The sequence below is a fragment of the Varroa destructor genome, unplaced genomic scaffold (assembly GCF_002443255.2).
Source record: "Varroa destructor unplaced genomic scaffold, Vdes_3.0 BEIS01000005.1, whole genome shotgun sequence".
NCBI classification, from domain to species: Eukaryota; Metazoa; Arthropoda; class Arachnida; order Mesostigmata; family Varroidae; genus Varroa; species Varroa destructor.
The window spans coordinates 29,779,894-29,803,515 of record NW_019211458.1 but is presented as its reverse complement, the minus strand read 5'-3'; the positions used below and the strand labels follow the sequence as shown (position 1 = coordinate 29,803,515).

The 23,622-nt window shown below is 44.4% G+C and overlaps 1 protein-coding gene across 4 annotated transcripts in view; it reads left to right on the top strand.

The window, feature by feature from the left end:
* Nucleotides 1-23,622, top strand: part of LOC111250861 (uncharacterized) — a 101,865-nt gene that overhangs the window by 34,517 nt on the left and 43,726 nt on the right. The window contains exon 2 of one of the 4 annotated variants that reach the window (XM_086990043.1): nt 15,371-16,105. The exons of 2 other annotated variants lie outside the window; for them this stretch is intronic. In XM_086990043.1, coding sequence (XP_086846169.1) covers nt 15,867-16,105 — 239 coding nt within the window. In that variant the 5' untranslated portion in view covers nt 15,371-15,866. Of the gene's footprint in view, nt 1-15,158; nt 16,106-23,622 lie in introns of all 4 variants that reach the window. One more of the 4 variants, XM_022806763.2, reaches the window with a different exon arrangement.

The window sequence follows — 23,622 nt, the reverse complement described above, 5'->3', positions numbered from 1 at the left end:
GCCGTCTATTTTGATGGTGAAAGCGTATCTCGCTTGGTCGATATCGCTGCGACGCATCGAGAAGCCGCGTTTGCGGCAGCTTCGGACAGAAGCCGTAACCGATCGTTGGTTGGAGTTTACGGTTCGATAGAATCATACAATTGGTGATGTAGGAGAAGGTCACGCTCAGTTCAACGTCGCGTGTCGAGTTCGTCGTCAATAATAATGCTGACGCCAACGTGTTTAACAACACGAATCTGTACCATCGATCATTTTTATGCATAGAATTAATGCTATTTATACAGACATGTAAAGGGATGACGATGAGATAACGTGGGCTTTGTGTTGTTTGCTTTGGGATCTCAATCAACTGAAGGTAAACCAGGCGGATTAGATTGAAGCTATCGAGAAACCTACAAAGTTAAGTTTAGGTTAATGCGTGCCCTCTTACGGCCATACCATGGGCCAAACAGAGCGTCACCGGATTTGTTATAAGTTGTGCGCCGAGCTGTAACTCTGTAGAAGAGTATTAGCGAACAAATAACTCTAGTTAGGAAATTTAGCAGAACCATTAGATCCTTTTTTTATACTGAGATTTCTAAACGTCCTATTGTCTTCTAAGCTAAAAACCCGAATGTTTTTTTTAAATATACTTGTTTACCCGGTCAGCCTGTCACAACTGTTTTCCTGCGTTTTCAGCAATAATTCTAGAGTAGCGAATCATAGCGTCAATGTCTATGGACAAGTGACGTATTGTTCAGTCATAATTCTTGTATCCGCTTGTCCGTCTGTTTGCCCTTGTTTTTCTCATTTTCTGCTTCGGGAAAACAAAGCGCCTGACGCGCTTTGTGCACACAAATGCTGTTAATGCGATCCGTAGTGCCGTCCTTTACATTGTAGATATCGTGTAAAAGACGGGTAGAATTAGCGAGAGATAAACGGATACGACACTGGAGTAGAAGCTCCTCCAGGTTGGTCAAGCTCTGCTGTGATCCGCAGACCCGGCAAAGAGCTACGAGGATCGTAAATTTAATACTGGCTGATTCGTACTGACTGGCAGCAGTATAACGACCGCCGCTAATCTAGTGTCGTTCGAGCAGTATTTTGTGAAATCCGCTCGTGTAAGTACATTTATTTCAGCTTTGTCTGGGTGGCCTGCACGTAGATGTATCTGCATGTAAGCTACGTGACAATGATGTCCGCTCAAAGGCCGTCTTTCCCGCTGAGATGGTTGATTAGCATCGCGACCTATCCAACCTATACAAAGGAGCTCTACTATAGAACTATTAGTAGTCATTGTAACGGAAGTAGTAGCATAGAAAAAAGCCGGAATAGGTCAAGCGAACTTGTCAACGTTCAGCTAAATGGAGTGTGGCGGCCTTGTAGCAAAAGCGGATAGCACCGTTCGCGTCCATATAACCTTTTACTGGGCTCAGGCTCTACATGCAACGGCAGACACAACTTCAACAAGGCGAGATAATGGACAAATGTCATGCTGATGAAAGGCTCGTTCGAATCAGGGTAATTGACACATCGCTATCCATATTGATCCCAACTGCGTCCGCTAATCCCAAGCGTGTCCTCGTCGTTAGCGTTGTTCCATTGTACTGAATGTATTTGTCGGAGCAGCCTTTGTAAGACTTTGTAGAATTTTCGACTCGCGCCTATTGTAGGCATAACGGATTAATCAAATGGGCGGTATGTGGTGCTAGTGACGACGGGAGTGACCGCTAGTCATAGGTGAGCCATGGCTTCAAGGCGATGATGGTGAGCTTTTCGATGTCGTAAAGCTGAAAGGAGTGACCATTTCTGTGCGCCTAGCGCGGCGCAAGAGGAAACTTGATGAAAGTTATCAAAACGAAATTAGTCGCTGAAATATAGAGAAAGAATGCCGTATAGAACGCGCTAGCGGCCGCTGACTGTAGAGAAAGATAAGTAAAAGCGATACACTTAACATGGTTGCAAGCCCAAGAGGGAGCCGGCTTTTGTAGGTCGAGGTGACAGATGAGCCTCCCGCTGCGAGCAGTTGCCTGACGACATATTACATTTAGTCGTTCTTGGACGATGAATTACGGCCATGATCTCCTACGATGAGATGTTAGACGATTTTTTATTTAAAAATACATTAGAGATCACTTTGTCTGTATTTGTCGTGGCACTTTGAAAAAGGGCCGGTCATGCAATGTTCCACGAGACAAATTAACACATGCTAAAGTGTAAGGTAATTCAAAATATTAACAGTCATTGGCCTTAAGCTTTGACATTCCTCAAATTTCGGAATGTCTTTCCTTTGTTTCACGTCTTATCCTATTCGGCTAAATTTTATCATGATTTATTAGAGCTTAACGTTTTTGTATGGTCTCTTTTCTTCCATTTTTTGCCATTATAACTGTATACTTCTAGCATTAGTTCTTTAGCATCTCAGAGTAATCGACTCTGCCTCCCCGTAGAAGCTGCTAAAGACAGTTTCAATAATTTGGTCTTGGAACACGACTATATCAACGCATTACAACTTATCCACACACAAAAAAAGTTCAATCCGTACTTGTTCGCGGGAGCATATTTGTTCCTGGAAGAAAAGGGGAAGAATTATTTTGAACCGATCATTTCTTAGCCCTTGCGCCTACGTCCCTTAATGTGGGAGAATACATCGGATCCCATATGAGTTTGTTTGAGGATGTGGGGCACAGTTTTTCGATCTTTGCTTTTAGACTTGGAAGGTTGTGCATCAAGACGTCGCCTGCCTGCATGCGTCTGCTAGCTTGAACCTGCTTTATCAGATCCATATGTTTCTCTTACGAGGGAAGTACGGATATCATCCAGAGTCGCACTACACCTAGCGGCGTATCTAAATTACTAGTGTTTCCTAACCACCGTATCCGTTTCAGATAGCCGATATAATAACGTGATCGAATGCATATCTGCTGCGATTACGGCATTAAACTGATTCGTGTTAACACCTTTCTCCAAGCTGGCACGGGGGGCCACCATATATAAAAATGGATGCGATACATCGCATTGATTTACTATCGCAAATAATTCCCACCAGAGGCAGAGGAAGAGGTTCCGAGACGGAAGGAAGAGGCATAAGACACGTAAACACTTGAAGGTGGGTCCATTTAAATTTACGCCGAGTTCGTCCGTCACACAACAACCGACCGGACGCACGGTTTACATGACAAACAAACAGCCTGTTATGTTTATCTGGTCAATTGTTCCAAAAGGTCTATCGTGAACTTTGACGTATTCACTCACTTATTTTGGTCGTGTGAATAGAATTATGGCGGATGGGATATGAAGGGGAAGGCTACGTGCCGTGAGTGCAGCAAACCACGACTAATCGCCTATTAAACTGGCTAACTTACTTGGCGATCAAAATAAAGATTTCAATGAGTATTATTATTTGGAAAGAGATACTTACTTGTCAACCTAAAAAGAGATCAAATGAAAAAGGTGGCTGTATATATCATCAGCAGCAGTGGCAGCGTTTCATTTGGGCCCAAACTCGGATCAGCTGCGGTAAACTACACCCTCTTCCTAGTGAAATTTCGATATTACGAGCATTTAATTCAAATATATATATATATATATATATATATATATATATATATATACATATATGTACATATAAGCTACAAGTGGATCGGGATGGGAACATTTTCTAAGTCTTATTAGCCCTTTTCTCTGTATCGAACAGGTTATATCTGACGACGTACTTGGCCCTAAGAGAGACCTAGTATTGCTCCATTAAAGGATTTCGTGTCTATCTGCTTTGCTACTTAATTACGGCTGGCAGCCTAAATATTCTTGATACGAAATAGGCACTTCGTACCGAGAAAACTTCGCTGTTGGTTAGCATAGCTGCTTGTAGCTCCCTAATCCGGCCTATTACGTATCTTTTTGCTATTATGTTTATTGCTGCTGGTGCTTTTCCTAGGCTCTGTCCCTGTAAGCCGCTGAACTTGCGGTCGCTTACGGTGGACCCACAAGGCGGGCGATCATGGCCGTCTACGGGTCCATGACTACTTACAGCTGCAAGAACCGCTACAATGCATCGGACAGATAACTAGCAAAGAAAATTCCTAAGACTATTGTTAGTTTTCTCCTTATCTGTTGGCATTTGTCACATACCTCGCTCAAAAAGCCGATGAAATCAGTTTGATTTAGAGCTGGTAAGATAACCGGGTTACCACCTGCGCCAGGGTAGTTCCGCCCACACATGTGGGCAATATTTTCATTGACTATTATGCGCCCCTGCATCAGTTAACATTTTCTCCTTGTTTATTTAGTTTCGTCTAATTAAAGCTATAGAACTGGTTTGGCCGTACTCAACCGTGCTTACCTAGCCGTGTAACCCAGCTTACTATTGTAACATGCGGCACTCGAAAAATGTAACAGCAAATGTCACCATGGAAAGGGCAAATGAAAAGTATAATAGACGTTTCAGGCAATTACTCCAGCCTTGCGCCAACTCCACTATATGGAGCAAATGTATGTGCCCAATTCAGTACGTATTGCGTTATAGCGTATCATGCGCTCGAAGCCATTGAGGTGCTCATGTTCAGATCGACCCCTCTCAATGAAGGAATAATCGATTCAGTAACCTTCAAAGCCGCCGCCGCCGCCACGTCCTGCAAAAGTAGTTAACACAGTGCTTGATCTAGCTTCCTAAACATGATAGCATCGCACTGTTGCTGGCTCACATAACACTGGAGACCGTTTTACGAGGCATGAAATTGTCATTTCGCAGCGACGCCTTACACTGCTATGTATTACCCCTGCTTCTTGTAGTCCACATGACTCGCACAAGTCCCTGTTCGCTGTTCATTTGCTGCGTTTCGCCTTTCGGTTCGAGGGCGGAATGTCCCTGGTAGGCCTACGGTAAACAAGCGTTTATTGCCGGTTTTGTTGTGTCGGAGCAAAGTTCGACCACAATTAATTCGTTGCGCCGGTCACGAAAACACAGACACGCTTTCCTGCGAATAATACTACGCCAGTGTAGCGCTAACCGTGACCTTGCACGGGTAGTTGAACATAAAACACATATCTTACCTCCAGAAAAGTAGTTTTAGGCATAAAAGGGGGAGAGAGAGAGTTATGGGAAGGCGATTGATGATGGTGATGTTATCGTTAACTCATGTAACTGGCGCTCAGGTCTTTTGTCCGATGTTGGTCCTTCTTTCGATTAGACCAATAGCCTACCTTTAGTGGTGTGCGCCTTGTATCAGTCAATGCCCCCAGCTAAAGTCAACAACGTCTTCTTTGCCGGACAATACATAATGCCCTAGATCGCTCGTGTGCATTTACTCTACCTCTCTACAATGCTGACCGAATTACATAAATGTGTTTATCGCACAAACCACAACTGGGTTTGAAGAGCGCTCATTTCGGCAGAAGCAAAAGAAGGACTGATACCGACATTAACATGCTTTTATCTATCAGTCAGTGTATGCTTTGTATGTATCTCTCGGCCTGACAGGTAGAGAGCAGTTCCAAGACTCTGTGGGATGTCGTTTTCGTGGAAATGAGAAAAAAAAAGAGACACGAAAACGAATTTCGCAACCTACATATGCATACATTACATTTAATATAATGCCTAACAGTGTTTAGGTGGTATTTGCTCAGTAGCACAGATACTAACCAGACTTGAATAAACCAGATCTTAACATGACAACCAGCTACGAATTGAAATCTATGCAGCTGCGCCTTACGGGTAGAAGTTTATTATAAATGGCCATAAGAACTCGTAGACAGCGATATATATATGCGCTACGACAAAGGCCAGTGCAGCGAATGGAATCTACCTAGATATATCTATTATCGGAGGGCCATTGAACGAAAGGGTTTGTCGTTACCGCCCAGGCTCGATGTGAGGTCCTGTTACAAAATCAGAATATGACTAGGTAAATTCAGTGTGGGCGATTTTGGGTGGTCTCAGAAGATCGTATCATCCACTAAACGACTGATAGGGAAACATTACCTTTCCAGCGATTGACGACGATGTCCTAAACCTCCACGGTCTCGTACTGCTTCTTGTTCAGCGTCCTCTGTGGTATGGGCTGACAAAAGGATTTCACAGTTGATTGCCTCTTAAACGATCGAATCAACGATGGTGACGAATCAAGGTGAGGCGGTAGTGGACATTCGCGTCATAACCTCATTGCAACAATCTGCTATATAACTACGATGGAGGTAAACTTGGGAGAAAAGAGATCAATAGTGCAACTGGCTTAGAAACGCGATCTCATGCCTGATGCAAAATTCTGTTAATGCAATTTCTAGTTGGCGTTTGCCGCAGATGCTGATCCGTGTCCACAATGCTCGGAACGCTACCCCCTGGTCGTAACCCCTGCCGCGCTCGCCGCGACTCTCGTCTAAATCTAAGCTCAAAGTCAAACCCTTCACTATCGATCGGTCATGAGATCATTCGAGGTGCTCTGATCCAGTATTCCAGTGTATCGTCTTACTTCCTAGCTGCCACTTCGCTCTTGTGTTTGAGTAGAATCGCGCGTGGCGACGCGTCAGTGGAACATTACGCGTCCAACTGTAAGCGAATGAGAAGGCCAAGCCTGCTGGACATCGCGAATCGCCGTTCAACGGTGGGATGTTAGGCAGCGCACAGGCTGCTTCGTGAGCCTTTTCTTGAGCGCGTCAATTTGGCTGGATTTGCTTGGCGTACTTGATCTAACTTTCATATATCCATGAGTAGGTCAAATTAAGATATCTCTCTAGCGAGTTACCCACTCTACCTGGATGATTTGACTTATCAATCGATAAGTCGAAAGAGGGCACCGGCTGTAACGACGCAGAACAAATCCAAGCCAATGCTTCGCATCAGTATGTTGTGTTGTAGTATTGTGTTATGCTCAAACCAATCCACGATTGGATATTGACGACCTCACACGATGATGGTGAAGCTTTACGCTCCGTTGCTACCTAAATAGGAGGTGATCCGATCGAAATGACCATCGGCCAGTTTCTGCTGATTCGTTGTGATGTCTGCCTGCTCTGGCCTTTTTGCTTTTTTAGTCCTCTATATCGTCCAGCTTGTGACCCGTGTCACGGCCTCGAAATCCTCGGCATTAGCCGAATACAACAGCCCCAGCGTTGACAGTCGCCGTGTTGCTGATGTGTCTACAAATAGTCGGCGCCGGGAGCGATATGTTCGGTTCTTATTGCGACTTGGTAGTATTGTTACCTCTGAGTCAAATGACGGTTTTGGAAATTTTGAAAATAAGACACAAAACAAAAGGAAGAGTTTTAATGATGACGAACGAAAGGAAAAATTTTGCTTAGAGTGAAAACCTCTAGAGTTTAAAGCGGATGCATGGCACATTCGTAGTCAGAGCTTCCGCAGTAGTAACAGCAGATGTAGATGGCTACTGTCAACGGTATGGCTATGTAACTGACCACGTGAAGTATTCGTTGATTTTCATTGCATCAAAATAGATGGGGATATCGATGGGGAACAAATGCAAACTATGTGTTTTGCCGACTTCAGCATTAGACTCCTGCTAAAATGAATACCAGAATAAGACATTTCTATGGCGATGCGACATTTACTTCATATGCAATTCTAATCGGAAACACGGTAGTGCCTCTAAGAGCGTACGTCGTCTACTATCTACTCATACTCTGGGTTCCGGCCTATCCCTACGCTCATGGTAAACCTTGGCCAGCTAAGTAACTGTGGATTATAGCACAGACACCATGACAAATTGCGCAATCGAGTAAAACGATGATGACGAAGGTGTCTTGGACCGTAGCAGGAAATGAGACAAGAAAACCCTTAAGAAGAAGAACCCATCTGTTTCTGTTGCTGCCAGCTCTAACGATGGAAAGTGCTCGTTTTACGAGTGGTTGAAAATAGCCTAAGTGTCCTTGGCCGAATCGTCCCTGAAATAGCAGCCCCGGTTACTATGTATATCGTATTGGTGGAGAACCAGCAGGAGCATTGTACCACTAGCAGTAAGGCTTTTCCTCGTGCTTCTGTTTCTAAGCCAGCTCTTCTAGTAACCCAGTTTTGCTTGAGCAATCGGTTTGTACATTTGAGTTACTCGTTAATATTCCATTCCTTTTAGTTTGGGTTGATATCTACAGACGAAACCCCACGCAACCACTGTTCAAGCATGATTTTGCCAGAGAGTGGACGGCTAGTAAAGCTGCTCCTGTCGTACTAGAGGTCCTATTGGTGAGGCCATTATATGAGAACGCAGCGACTGAATCAATTTAATGTAATTGAATAAAATATGCCCTATGTCCAATATGTACGTATGCGGAAAGCTGTAGTGGTAGCGGGAGTTAAGCCTTTTCTTTTTGTAGCAACGTGGGCAGACAGTGCCTATAGCCGGGTTATTTTCTGAAGCAGATCTCAAAATTTGCTAGCTAATATGGTAACGAGACATAAACAAAATATAAGCTCAACGAAGATTTGCTAATCTGACACCTAAATAATCGATAGATCTGAGCATGCATATAGTACCTATGATATTGCAGTATCAGTGTCTTCAAAATCTGTGACCTACGTTTTTCATGTGCAAGGTCTTCCGTTCCTGTGACAGAGACCTCGCCCATTTCTGCTAGGTCGTCATTTTGAGTGTTCGTTGTTTTTGGTCAACAAAAATATGAATTAGCCCAGTGATCACAACGTGGCCATGACTTTTATCAATAACTTGCTGGTTTTCGGATCAAATTGTTTATTCTGAGCTCGAGATCGCTCGAGAGGGCGCAATGAGCAGGAAATTCATGAGCTGTCTATTCCACTAAACCAAGCGTAATTTATACGGAGAAGAAAAAGGATATCTTCAAAAGGAGATGACCAGAGACAAAATACATGTTCAGGCCACTTTCTCAGCAGTGTTGGCAGGTTTCTCGGTCACATGTAACCCTCTCTGTCCCCCCAGTAGATCCCTGAGATGATGACGCATTAATGGCCCTCAATAAATCCCATAGGGCAATATCTTTGATTCCCCGGCCACCGCAAGGCTAGAAAAACGTGAAGAGCAAAGCGCACTTTCTAATTAAATAGAAACAAATATTTACCTAGCAGTTCATCCGACTTGAGGCGTGTGAAAGCACGTGTACGCGTGCAGCAAAAGCAGCAAGCTTCGTGCGTGGAGCCGCGCTTGGCCGATATCCGATAACACCCTGAGAAGGCCACATAGGCTAGAATCCGTTCTATATTGCCGTATGCTAATAGATGACGCATATTCTAAAGCTACAGAAATAGATCAGATGGTTGGCGGTGACCAGGAACAGTGTAGTGATTCCAGTGAATTCTCAGTGCCCATGGTAGCATCGAGAAGGCTTCTCTGCGCGCTTACAATCCGTGTTTTAGATAAGGTCTAGTCACGTGATTAAAGGCTACGTCAGTATCTTCATAGCCATTAGCGTGCATGGTGGTAAAGAAAAAAAATCGTCCCTGGAATTTAGGGCTGAATACTCAAGGAGCTAGCATCTGAAAAGGGCTCAAGTCACGCGCGTCTCCGCGCATGTAGTCTATCTTACGTAGACGAAGTAGTGAAGTGAGAGAAAACGATAAAGAAATTCTACAGTAAAGAAATTAATTTAAGGAAAAGACGGACCAGAAGTTGGGAGGGTACCTCGACCGCCGGTACGGTACATCGATAACATCTTGGGTGCACTTACGCGCGTACTCGCTGGTTCAACTGATTAGAGAGCTGTCCTATCTCAGACATTGCGTGTTGCTCGTACCCAGTTAAACGCCTTTCCTTAGTTATTGAGATGTTCACGCTAAGCTATTGCCTCAAAATTCGCCCTCCATTGTATTGTGGCTTCTACGCAACCTGTAATGATGGCTTACCAGCTTAGCCGAATTGTCTCGCGCTGGTCTTCCATCGCGGTACAACCCATCCCACTTCGCTAGTACAACCATGTCCCAGCATGAAGAAATGAAATAAGGATGCCCGGCTAGCTTAGCCGCCTTCGGAAGTAGATGGCCGTGTTACGGTCTCAGGCATCTTTGTTATTGTTGCTTTGAAACATCTTACTTGCGCCATTTTCACTCCAAGTGGCCAATTTTAGTAGCTACTCGCTGGCCTTGTCCAATTCTTAACGTCCATTCGTAGCGGTGGCTGGCTGTCTGTCTGCGGTGGATTTGCGGTCAACAAATTTGAATATCCGAAGCAGCCCTTGTAAGGCTCCGCAATAATAGCAGCAGCGGCGGCTCAATTCGTGTCGATAGGCCTTAACACGGTTATGCCCCTCTGTGTTGGCGTTACCCCAACATTGTGAAACATCGCCCTCGACCATGGCAAACTGTTATGAGTCAGACAGTGACGCCTGTTCACATTTCAGTGGATTCCATTTGCTTCTTCTCTTGGCACTTCTTATGTAGGCCTTCATTGTAGTAGCTGATCGGCGAATTGCTTCCTGTTTTGATGTACCTTTACTAGGTGGACTAGGCCGAAGGTAGGGTACTGAGTAAGCTAAAACTGACTGGATACCGCTCTGTGCTCTATTTGTTTTGACAAGTTTCCCTTGGGAATAAGATCGACGTAGTATAATAACGAGCGATGGCAAGCAAAGATGACGTCATTGAATAAGGTTGAGTTCAGGAATATATGTGCTAGCTTGACCGGAGTAGGCTTTTTATGTACCTAAAGCACTACTGTGTGTATAAAATAAGAGAATGCGGGAAGAAACCTTTATCAGTCGTTGACATCCCAACCTATTGATCGATTTTAAGCAACTATAATGAATTTGTAAGTGGCTTGCTAGTTACTGCAATACTTTAGTGAGACGTATACTGCAGGATCTCGTAGTGGTTTCTTGAACTTACCGTTCTTATTCCTTATTTTCTACAGGACAGCTGTGGGAGAGGCCATTTTAAGATGATAATATATGCCAGTTGAAACTCAGCTACTAATATTCGACAGACATATAGCAGTTCAGTGCCTTCGGACTGCAGATTTAATATGAAATACGTGCATACATAGATGATTGTATATCAGATATTCCTTATGTCTTTAGCGAATTCAAAGTTATCTTGGATAGCTGATGCTGAGTTCCATCAAGTACCGTTGGGGCCATTATCGGCACGGGTGGCTCGTCACTCCGGCAGGTGATAAGAGTGTCTGGCTACAGCATCAAGGTATCGCCTAGCAACGCTAAAGAGGAGAACCGCTCGATGCAGCTAAGAAGGATGGTTCAAAGGACGACAGCCCCAGCTCGTCGGGGGCGGAGCTAGCCGGCCGACGGTTGACGACAATCGTCTCTGCTGTATCAGGTTCTTTGTCTGTGGCGATGAAGGAACAACCCGAGTGAGCATCCGTCGATGGTGCTACATTTTTACTATAGTTCGTAGTGCTATCGAGATATAGATTTGGAATGAGGCAACTTACTCCTTGCGGCGTGGCCGGCGTGAGCGGCCGGTTCTTACGCGAGCGACCGCTATATTTCGCTAATAAAGCTGTTAGACGAGCTAAAAGACGCTAACCAGACTGCTTGTTACTGTAGGCACCCGCTTACTCAGTCGAGAGTTAAGTGACAATACCATTCAGATAGGGTTCGCCAAACGTTTATGTAGCTGTCGCGCACCCATCGAGCCTGCTGTCTGCCGGCGAAAACGGGTTTCAAAAGTACACAAAACAAGTTAGACTACAAACAAACAACAGTTGATATTGGCCATTCGGCTGTGTCGACCAGATGTTTCAACGAGATAGACCATCTCTCGGTTCGGAGTGCGCCGCTTACGTCGGTCTACTTCGATAAATGGCTTCCAATGTGTGAATCCAATACGTCTGATAGCAGCATTCAAGTACTGTAGCACACTGTACATATAGATAAATAGATACGGTTATGCAAACATATGTGCGTACGAACATACATAGGCGCACGTTATACATGTTGTATACTCGGCTTTTGTATTTTATGTGTATGGCACATGGCGCTAAGCACATTGTCCTGATTGCTATCAGTCGATAATCCGCAGGTCAAACTTTTCTGTCATGCCTTAATTTAGCAGTACCTAGTTGTTGCTGCCGTCTGTGCCGAAGGATAATTTGCCTGCTTATACATAAACGGTTCATTTCGTATTTAATCGAATCGTTAGTGCAGTGTGTGATCCTAGCAGAATGATTGTGCATGGAACATACATGGGCGATACAACAACCGCACGCGTGTTGTTGCTGCTGGCCGTTCTTATCCTCAATCCGCAGTGGAGGACACGGCCGAAGCAGTCCTGTCGGATCCTATTTGACGCCATTGAACAGCAGCGCAAAGAAAATAAATCGAAGCAAATCGTTCGACGCATAAGGCGGCCGACTGACCGTACACAGCCACTATGGCTCGCCTCTTCTAGGCTCTAAACTAGCTCCGCCGTTCGATCAGAAAAGCCGGTTATTACTAGTAGCAATAAAAACAGTAGCAGTTTCCGTGTGGCGCTTAATTGCGCCATCTGTCTCCACCCCTCTGCCAAGGAGTATGCGTCCACTTCGAATGGAATCAATGAGAAATGAGATTGAACTGAACTAACGCGTAAAGCTGCTTAATGCGGTGCGATTAAAGACACCTGCGAAACTCCTCTGGGGTGCTAAATATAACACTTACGTCAAGACGGCAGTGATGGCGTTGTTCATTTACGCATAGGCACAGACGTGCGCAGACACATCCATACGCGTTACGATCTATGCGGAACAGTCATCCTGTCGATGCAGAGGTGGAACCATCAGCCTGGGTCGTGCTGAAGCGCGCTTGGCCTGACATGCGCCTTAGTTTCACACATTTGGGAGGAGGAAGGCTACGAGGGCCTCGTCGACTATCTGGCGACTCAGTGCCCTGCAGCCATTTCAATGAGGACTGTTCAGCAAAGCGAATAGGCAAAACTAGAGAAACGCCATTTAGATTTACTGCGCTTAACAGAAATATTAGATATGTCAACGATGTCTTGAGTAGTATCGTTGCTGTTGCTGCACGGCATATAATCGCTAGCAATATTGCTTGAAATACGGGAGCCTTATTTTGTTCCCATGTTCCGTCGAGTGTGTCTGTGGTGCTGCAACGTGTTCTTCATTTAGATGTGGGGCTTACGGCAGTGGGGGCTATTCGATGTTGTGGCCATCTGTTAGATGAAAACAAAAGGGAGAGTAGCCAGTTATCAAATACGCGAATCGTAATCATCAACGCACTCGTAGTACTGGGCTTCTTTGTCGCGGTCTTCACATTGAGCCTTGTATTTTGGCTGTCGTTCCGCACCCACATAAACCTGCCGACAACTCTTCTTTTTGTGCTGCACGTCTCTCAAGTTATTTGCGCCATTGGGTAAATGGACGGCTATGGGCCAGTAAAAGTCGTGTCTGCGATTTTATTTACTGGTGAAGATCAGTTCTTCCATCTGGTCATCGATCTATCAATTTGAAACTGACCGATTCTTTGCAGGAGGAGTGGCTGTAACAGCAGACGATGTCGGGCTAGTCGCTGCTGATATATGCCAAAAGTATTTGCGTTCGCCGATATGGCGAACCGCGGTTTCACGATATGAGTACAACCGAATGTGATAGGCACGCGTCTGGGGACGGAAAGAATACGGTAAACCCATCACGACCCATGATATCAGATGGCGACGAACAAAGCAGCCACCTTCCGATGCAACAGCTTCCCGTGTATTTTGAACGGCGGACCACAGTCACGCCGCTCGTCACTGCAGGACTAGACGATAACATCTACTCTTCCTTGTGATCTGTTTAGAGCGAAACCGGCGCCGGAGAACCCATTTCGTTCCGTACGCGTCCGACTATCACAACAACAGCTGGATGCGTTTCAATTAGAATAGTTCTGTAAATTTTTCTGCAGTTGTTGGCGACAGACAATGCCTGTCGATCTACGGTACGTTACTTCTGTGCATTAGCATTATTTACCACAGCACCCAGCATCGGTTGTGTACACAATATGTTACTGTACCACGGGTCCTCAGAGGTGAATATGTGGGCTTCTGAATTCAGAGGGGTCTGTCGCGACAGCATTTCCGCAAGCTATAAGGTAACCGTAGCAACCAATTTATAGGACATTGCTCATATATTCGTACGATACTCTATAGGTGTTTAGGATAAATAGTAAGACTTCTATCGAATGCAAGCTTAAACAAGTTCTTGATAAGTTTCATTTTTATCATATATGAACTCGGCATATCATAGGTGAATAGAGAAGGGGCAATCAGGATTCGAGGGGTAGACGATTAAGCTGCTTCTAGCTTTTACAGAAGCAGTCTTTCGGCGGGTAGGCAACCGGTTCTTCGGTCACTTTCAATGGATGCTCGCTTTCCGTTTTTTTTAATTTTCTGTTCGCTAGCTCAGCTGAACACGATACTAATATTAATAGTAGTGCTGCGGCAGTTTTGATATCGCTACTGAAGGCTGCTAGACGAGCAAAAACTTGTCAGAGAATAAAGTAGAACCGAAAAGCACGTCGACGCTGACGCATAACCTAGCACCCATCAACTGGCAGCCGTTTGTCTACAAACGTCTTCTAAGTTCTTAAAGTTTCATCTTTTCCTTTGATCAGATAGCGAGCCGACGGGGTCGCCGGCGGCTTTCGCCCGAATCAGACTAACAACAGCAAAACCCAATTAATGACGTAATATTATGAACAATATTATTATCAGTTTGCTATAGGAGCGGTGGCAGCAGCATCAGGTGTGATACAAACAGCCAATACTAGTAGCAGCACAGCATCTGCATAGCGTTGGCGTTTCAAAAGTCGCTAGATGTGTGCTCCTAACGCTGATGTTCGTGGGGCGCCCAATACACATAATGTATCGTGATTTTTTGTTTTTTATTCTTCTGTTTTGTCCTATCTTAGTCGCAGTTGCATCACGCCTATAATGATGTAGCTGACTGATTAAAAACGAGTCGAGTCTAGCTAAATCTAGATCACTTTTCAGTAGCTACGATGCATAGGGATTATGGGTAACGTTCTATAACGATTTACTCCATATCTAACGGATTTGATAAGCGCTTGTTGTTAACTTGTTTTCGTCAACAAGAATGAAAAAAAAAGAGGTTTCAATATCTATAACGACAGTTAAATCCCATTGTTGTATTTGAGTAAGTAAATGTTTGTTTGTACAAAAATCGAAACGGTTTTGTCATTGAATTACTTATAGCAGTGTTTATTTGCTTTGTTTTATTGATTTTTTTTCTGTTTCTTCTCAACGGTTTCAGGTAAGGCGATCGAGCCAGCCTCACTTTTCTGAGTGGCTGCCATTCTTCATCGTGTGTTGGTGATTGGTGTTGATTAGAGTGATTGGATTGCCTGATTTTTGGTGGGATTTTTTCATATTATTTCCTTTTTGTCAACTACCTAATTATTATCTCGTCACCTGATGCGTGCTAATCTTCCCATCTCTACGATGTGTGTATGCGTGCGTATGTAGCTGCGAGTGCGTATACAATAACAGGTGGCGCTTAACGGCCAGCAAATAAACCATTTGACCTGAAGTTGAAATAACTCGAAGCGTCTACACGGCGAACCCTGTTCAACTTCTCAAGTCTCGGCCTAATCTGAGCTCATATGTTCCTGTTGTATCTCGATGTCGCAAGTCTCGGCAAGAGTCTCTAATGGAGCAAAGATCATCACCATTTCGTTCGTCATCCTGGATCCGCATAAATTAGCCTGCATCGGTCCGGCTTAATCATTGTCAATGTATACGTATACATTGTATTCTCACAGTTTTTCTTGGTTCTGAGTAAGGAGTAGACAGAGGGTCAAGGGAGAAGGTCATCGCTGTCTACCCTCTCGAGGTGGTTTTTACCTTTACCTCAAACGTAGGTCAGCCTTAATCTCTATGCCAGCATAGGATGCCGACGAACCCGCTCCGCTGTGCTGCATTTGCTGCGGGAGTGCTCACAGTTTGCGCCGGAAATGGCTAAATGGAGGGCCATTGGGAAGATATTCACAGCGAAAACCACCATCACCACCTCGAAGAATCCGTCGTCACGATCGCACTCGCTCTGAAGCACTGCAGCCAACCAGGACTAGAGACGAAACAAGGTGGTTCCAACGACGACGAATTAGAAGACCGTACGTCTTTTCGGGTTTCACCATCGCCTCGACAACAAACAGCGCTCGTACATCAGAGGACGTCCTGCAAGAGAAGCCTACTTTTTTGGTAAGGAATTAAATTATGATCGAACAGATCAGCAAACAACAACGAATAACAACGTCGGACAATCTCTAGGCGGTCGCGGCCCTTGATTCAGTTCGAAACATACTGGCAGCGGACATCCGCCTGTCAGATAATCTTCACCTCCAGCTTAAGAGAGAGGCTTGCTTTTCAAACTTCTCTCTATCCAGCATCAATCTGCCTCTTGCAATACCTTTCTGCGAGTTCTGTCGATGCTGGTTCTGATACGATAACTGGGATGTATCTTCACTGCTTTTCTACTATATCTTCTTATGGGTTCTGGAAGTTGCCTCTTAGGTGACTTGTTGGCACACCTGTCGCTAAAAACGGAATATGCATGGTGTTTTCATCTATAATTATAATTATAACAATAACAATTGGCGACTGTTACGGTTCTGTTTTGCTTTCGCTTACGATATGTTTGTAGAAGGATGCTTACACTTTTTAAGGACTCAACGGTCGTTTACATTTAATTCTGATTTTTAAATAGACTTAGATAAGTTTTAATAGTTCTATGAGTTAGCAGGTTGAAATTTCATTGGGGACTAAATTATATTACAACAACCGGTCTCCGGCCTTGTTTTGAGCAGTTTATTGTCAACAATTATTGTAAATTTAACAAATACGAAACCTTTGTCGAATCCTTTCGACGTCAATATGTTGTCAAGATGTGTGTCAACCTCGTTCTAGCTAGCACTTGGAGGTTGTCCGAATATAGCAAAAGCTTTTGCAATAGATTTTCGAAGAACGCTTCGTCTAGCCAACTTGTGCGACTATTTTCTATACTGTGGTCCTTTGCGATCGTGGTCGGCTAACTCTCGTCAAGCTACCAGCTGAGCTAAAATTGTGCTGATGTAGGCACTATCTCGACGCGCCGCATTGTTTCCGTTTTTGCCGTCACTGTGACTGCTTCAGAGGCTATCACCGTGCCTCGACGCTTTGCTGCCCTTGAAGTTTCTCTTTGTTTGCTAATGTGTACATTGTGAATACTTCATTACGAAGACCCCGCCCCTTGCTTCTGTTCGTTTTTGATCTCAATTTCCATCTCTTTTTTTTTTCTGTCTCTGCCAATTTCCGCTTACCATCTTTATCTACATTTCGTTTCCAAATGCGCGAATCGACACACATCATTTAGTCGCTCGTAGGTTTTATAGCATCACGTTTAGCAATACTGCTGAGTCTTAATTCAATATATGCTATTACATGCCGCTAAGCGCAGGGAAAATTGGGTACTAAGGATGCACCGGAGTGCGCTGTGAGCGTTGCATCAGCCTCCGGTATCGTGCTCTGTTCCAGCATTGTTGAGGGAGCGGGAGCTCTCGCGGTAGGACGAGTATTGACGAAACACTCGTAGCGCAAGGGGAACAAACGAAGGATGTGCTTCAGATCGGTGGAAGTAGGTTCTTTAGAAATAGAAAAAAAAAACCTAGAGAATGACATTGCGGTAGTAAATGTCTTTAACGGATTTAAGGACATTATATCTCTTGGGCTGGACCTTAAGCGTTGAAAAAGACAGACGCCCCTGGAACAGGCGAGGCAAAGGTAATGTAAAGTTTGGATTAGATTGACGTAGCGTAAAGCCTTGATCGCACCTACATATATATGAGTAAGTAGTCGGCGTTCCCAGTGTAAGTGTTCTGTACCGCTATAAAATGGAATAATACTGGTAAGTCAGCATTTTAGTTGAAGCAGGGTGTTGGAAATTTTTGAAAAGCGCTGAATGGAGCTCGCGCGAAGAACCGACGAGAGTCAGACGTGTGGACAGATCGAGCGTCGTATGGAGCACGCCGAACGAGTGACATATTCATGACCTTAACTACAGGCAACTGGTACAAGGACTAAAGTCTAGCTCATAAGCCAGTCATATAATAGCAGGAAGGCAATGCAGTACTCGCTGGCAGCCGTCGATATATATTGTTGTCAACAAATGCTCATCAGCGTAGGTATACATAAGGCACTAAACTCTAATACCTTAGCCAGGCTGTCTTTCTCAGCTTTGCTAAACTGCTTTTGTATGTGAACTGATAGATTGCCTTATGAGAAGAACAAATCTCAGACGAAAATTCGCCTCGATTAGGCGGCCTGGTCACGTAACTTCGCGTCAGTTGATATGAGGAAATGCAGTTGTTCCGCACACACACGTTTAGTATTGTTCTACCTTAATCTATTTCGCAGTAAATCGTTCGGCCTGTGGATTAACAGCTTTTCTCTACCGTTTAATAAACAAGCCTCATCACGAAGTACTTCGGCTTGCTGCGTTTCTCATTGTGTGTAATACCCAAATCGGCCTCGACTTCGCAGTTTACCGCCTGGAAGCGAACTGCTTCCTCTGCAATAGAATTCAGCCCTGCTTGCAAGTCTGTGTGCTTATTGAATAGAGGCATCAGTATTTCTTACTATCAGAAAATCTCCTTTCATGTGTTAGTTCACAGCAAAGCGTACTCCGAAACCATCCGTATCCGTTTCTTTCCTATCATGGCGGCGGGTGTAGCGCTTTTAAAGCCTATCGGCTTGCCCATGCTGACGTTAAGCATCGCTGGGAGTCTTGCAAACAGAAAAACTGACAGTCAAAAGAGCCGATGAACACAGGGACTATGTGACTTCATAGTGGACAAAACGCGCTAGGTCGTCCGAGGTATCCGCTAAAAGGAAGCGGATGACCGGTGTCGCCTCTACTCTCAAAACTCCTCTACTCAAGCTCCTGGAATGAACTGCGGACATTCATTCGAAGCAGAGGAGTAAATATCGCCTGGGGTCAAACTAGCAAGATCTTTCAACTTTTGCGGAGAACCGAGATGGGGGGAAGACGAAAGAAGAAATGACCATGGTCGACAATTGTGATTCTGATTATGTCTTCCCTTTTCCTCAAGAGGTATTGAGGCTCCCTGCGTTATTGTTGTTGTCGTCATCGCCACCACCGTCGCCGTAGTCCCCAAGGCTATGTGTGTTTAGCTCTAGGCAGATTCAAGCAGAGAGGCGCGAAAGAGCTTAGTTATAACCGAGGGGAAGAAAGACTTGCCTTTCTTGGCTGTGCTCGATTCTAGACAAGATCGAACGATCCGCTTAGAATCCGAATCGCGGACGGTGTCTCTGCCATGGTTTTTTTTTACGGGAAAACCCGACGATGGGGAAAACGGCGGAAAAGCAGCTCGCTTATCCACTAGTGAAGCGTTCCTAAGTGGCCCCTGTAAGACTAACATCTAAGACTTATCATTTCATCATCAACGGGGAAAACAGGCCAAAGGACAAGCAAGTCAGCTCGCTTCGTGTGACTGGGCTGCTATGCAGTATGTGCTTGGCAACAGACGGCAATAGAATATGCATGATAGCATTTTCTCAGTTCTGTTCCTGTCGTGTCACCGTATTGCAAAGTACAAACGTCGCACAGGTTTATCGAGAATAAATTGAACTCGTAGATTTCATTGTTCATTAATTAGGTGGAGCGGGGCATTTTGTAGCAGGGAAAAGCTACTCCAACTTCTCTGGAAGTCATGGACTTTTAAAGCGAGCCATTGTAGCTTTCCTTGCCGTACCTCTAGTAATTACGATTTTATTGTGTGTTACTAATATTATGTAGAATAAGAATGCAAGATGCATTTTTATCAACGCATTTCATGAGCACTAGCCTTTTTAGTGATACTTAGCCTGATTTTGACATTGAGGCAACTGACCATTTGCGTTTCACGGGAAGCACGAAACAGGACATGGAAGCGCCTCTGAGCACTTACCGCTTCTTACCAGGAAGCGACTTTTGAGCTTATCGATAGATACAAGAGTTTCTTTCTTTACCCCGATTTCTCACCTATTATTGGTTCACTCTTGGACCGTGCGATGTCATCATACGGATCTCACAGCAGCGGTCCAGAATAAATGACGAATAAAAGTAGTAAACAGGAACAGTCACCCTCTGAGTCGCCGGTTAGAAGTGCTTCGGCTACTACTATATATGGCAATAGCTGACTAAGACTGCGGTATACAACAGGGCAAAGCAATATTTAGTTTTCCTATCATTTTTCAATCAGCTATAGTGGTTTAGATCCGATCGTGTTGGCTTGTTACGAAGACAACTGTCCGCCACTCGAGCTATGTACCATCCAAATAGATAGATTGTTTGAAGGATTGCGCTGAGAACGGGTGTGACTTTTGACGCAAAGCTAACTGTAACGACTCTACTGTGCAGCAGCAGGTTAAGGGGCAGCACGCTGTGGGGCAAAACTGGGAGGCAGAACAAATTTGACTGTTTGTCCTGCTAGGTTTTATAATGTACTCACTTTGGCTGTCGTATCCGCTATCTCCTGTCTCTAAACTTAGTCTCGTCGCTGGCCGTAATGCCAAATATTTGCGATGCCGTTTTACGTTTGGTTACGTGTCGGCAAGAACAAGATAAAATAACAGCATAAAGTAGCAGACAGCTTTCTCATGCACTCAACTTCGGTGCGAACTATACGCACCCTGGAACTGTTGCTGTTGTCGTTGTTACTTCGTATTGCGCGTATACCAACACTCAGCAAGAAGCTGAACGTATAATAAGGCGCTGGTTTAGAGCCACGAACTGTCGGCGGCTACGTAACACACCGCGTAACGTGTTGTGGTATCGTATCATTGTAGCGGACTGACGTATACATATCCGCCAGGTCCTTCGTGCCCGTTCTGTATGTTCTCCTCGCTGTAGATCCATAAAGTGGTTTGTTTAGTGACGGTCATCGCCACCAGTCGCCTTTAGCCAGGTATCAGAAACGGTAGCAGCTCTGAGTACTAGCTGCGTGTCGGCCAGCACGTTCAGTTGCGATATCCGCTCGATCCAGCTTGACCACTTAATAATGAGCGTTAACACATGAACTGCGCCTGTAGCCGTCTGCGTCAACAATGCCCAGACCGCCACACCCGATACGACCTACTCGATTACTACAGGCCAAGAATTTCATACTAGAATAACATAACAACTACGAGTATATGTACGCTGCGTTTGAGAATGGTTTTTCTCTTTGTCTGCCTCGTTTTTCTTTTCCAATAATACAATAGTGGGAAAGGTATCAAGAGGTCGGCTGCTCCAAGCTCAGTCCTTCTCTACCGAACAAGACGCTTTTACATATTATTTTTTGTTGTTCCGTGCTTCGGTGTGTGCTTCTACACGTAGCTCACTGTCATGTATGTTTAATCTCTTGCCGAGCGTTTGTTTTTGCTCTTCTCGTTACTGTAATCGACAGTAGGCCCTTCATCTGTTTTTCGCGTTCGTTTGTGTAGGACATTTACGGCCTTGTGAAGCTGTCGAGTAAACATGCCTATTTTGCCCCGCTCTCAGCGGTATATGGGTCTGGTGCGTTAAGCTACGACTCGGCGCTGATATTTAGGTGCGAACCAAAGTACACAACAAACTACGTACAGAGTACCACAAACCAGACTTAACCGATGCGTTCTCGTATTGCTAGCATGTTGGGGAGCAGCAGTAACTTTAACAATCGAATTTCTAACTTTTATTCCTTCTGACTTTACTCGCAGGCTGCTTATTACTTAATGTAGTCTTTTGTGTATTTCGTTTAACTTTAATACTGCTCGTTGAGAAACCGGGTACAGGTATCAACAGTAGCGAAGATTACTGAGTAGCGGCCGGTACCGCTCGTTGTTTCCTACGAAGTAGCTGGCCTAGGAAATATATTCGATCTGACGAAGATCTTAACACACGACTACACCCAATCACGGAAGCGTCCACAACGACGTTCTCTTGCAAAACATTGTGCCGTTGACCGATCGACTTTGGAACGTTTAGACGAGTGTCGTTTGAAACCGATTTATTCTTACTAATAATAAGACTACTAACGCTAATCTTTGTCGTTCTGGTGTTGCCTGGTTCGTAAGGGTAACAGTTCGTTTCTAGTTGGTCAGGGTAACTGGCAGACCACAGGGTTGGTTCATGTTGTCTTGATTTACCGCTATTTGCTAGTGACGCAGGCTGTGTCGTCGCGAACGTGGGAGCATCGGCTGTGCCCTTGGTTGTTACTTGACCAAAGAACAACCGGTGGGTGTTGTAGTGGGTGTCTCGAAGCGCTTCACATAACGCCACTTGTTATCAATGATCAAACTGTTACAGTGTTTACTATTTGCTTGAGCAGTGGATTGGTAGGCAATGAAGGTAAAAATCCCCGGTAGCCAAACGATTGTGCTATGCCGCTGCATTGACTAGCTATCGCGCAATTACCACCGACTGGTAGCGTTTAGGGTAGGGCGTATTAAGTTGATAGTTTTACTGTAAAAACGATCGGAATGTCGCGTAGTCTTTTTTGTGACTTGACGCACCTGTCGCGTCCGGCAGCTTAGCGTTGTCGCACGGCTTGTCGACATTGTCGCTAGAAACATACGTGCTTTTCATACATGGTGTGCGTATTGGAATGGACAGCAGTTTTGCATCATACAACTGTAGTTGCTACATGCTAAGGGCCTCATCAATACCATAAACATGTTTGCGCTGGCCAAATAACAGCAACCTGCCCGTCAAAAAATTCATTGTAATAATAAGGGGACTATTCGTTATGCCTTCCAACAGGTGGAAATCATTTATCTCGAATTTATAATACCATTTACGCGATCTACTCCGTATTTCTGTTCTCATTTTGTTTCATTATGTAAACGGCAAAAATCATCGTCGGCCATACTAAAGGCCTAATATTGCCTGTTGTTATTATTATAAACAGTAGGAGAAAACAAAGTTTCCTCCTAAAATCTCGGTCACTACAAAATGTGACACAATATGACTAACGCCATCTATAGATCTTGTATGATTTCACAAGTAGGATAAGCATATCGAGAACGAGAACGCTATGTAAGTGTGTACTGATCATTAGAAAATAAGCTTCATTAAATTTAGTATAGTTCTTGTTTTTCCCGCATTTGGAATCACTGGGGATCAGCTTGAATGATCAACATTTCTATATATTTATCGCAATTATATTACTTACTTCGAAAGGAAAAGTTGAGTAGGTACAAGTATCAAATGTGACCTTCTGTTTAGACACTCGAATGAAAAAAGTATAAAGGAACGGAGAAGCATGAGGTCATATGGTCTAAATTCTAGAACTATAGTACTATTTGGGTGCGTATCGATAATGCCCTTACACGTTCTTACGCGTTGGAGGCTCCATTCAGGCCTTTAGAGAAAACCAGATAAAATGTATTTAACACTTTCTACTAAACTGCTCACCGTTTCCACCTGAAAGATCGACCTTTGTTGTGCTTTTGAAGCCTTAGTCGTTCAGCGTTCGGCCATCGAAATGAGAGCCTGTATAGGTTTGCGACGGCATAATTCTATTACGTAGTCGTTTCGTTGGCGAGGCAACGATGCATCGATAATGTTTCAGATAATGACCATGTATTTCAAAACTGCGCACAAATATGTCCGATAAATGCATTCTATTTATGACGCTTAGCCATCAAACATATACATATTTATTATATGTTAGTTTACTAACATCTAAAAAAGGGTCTGCCGGTTCGTACAATTTGATCTG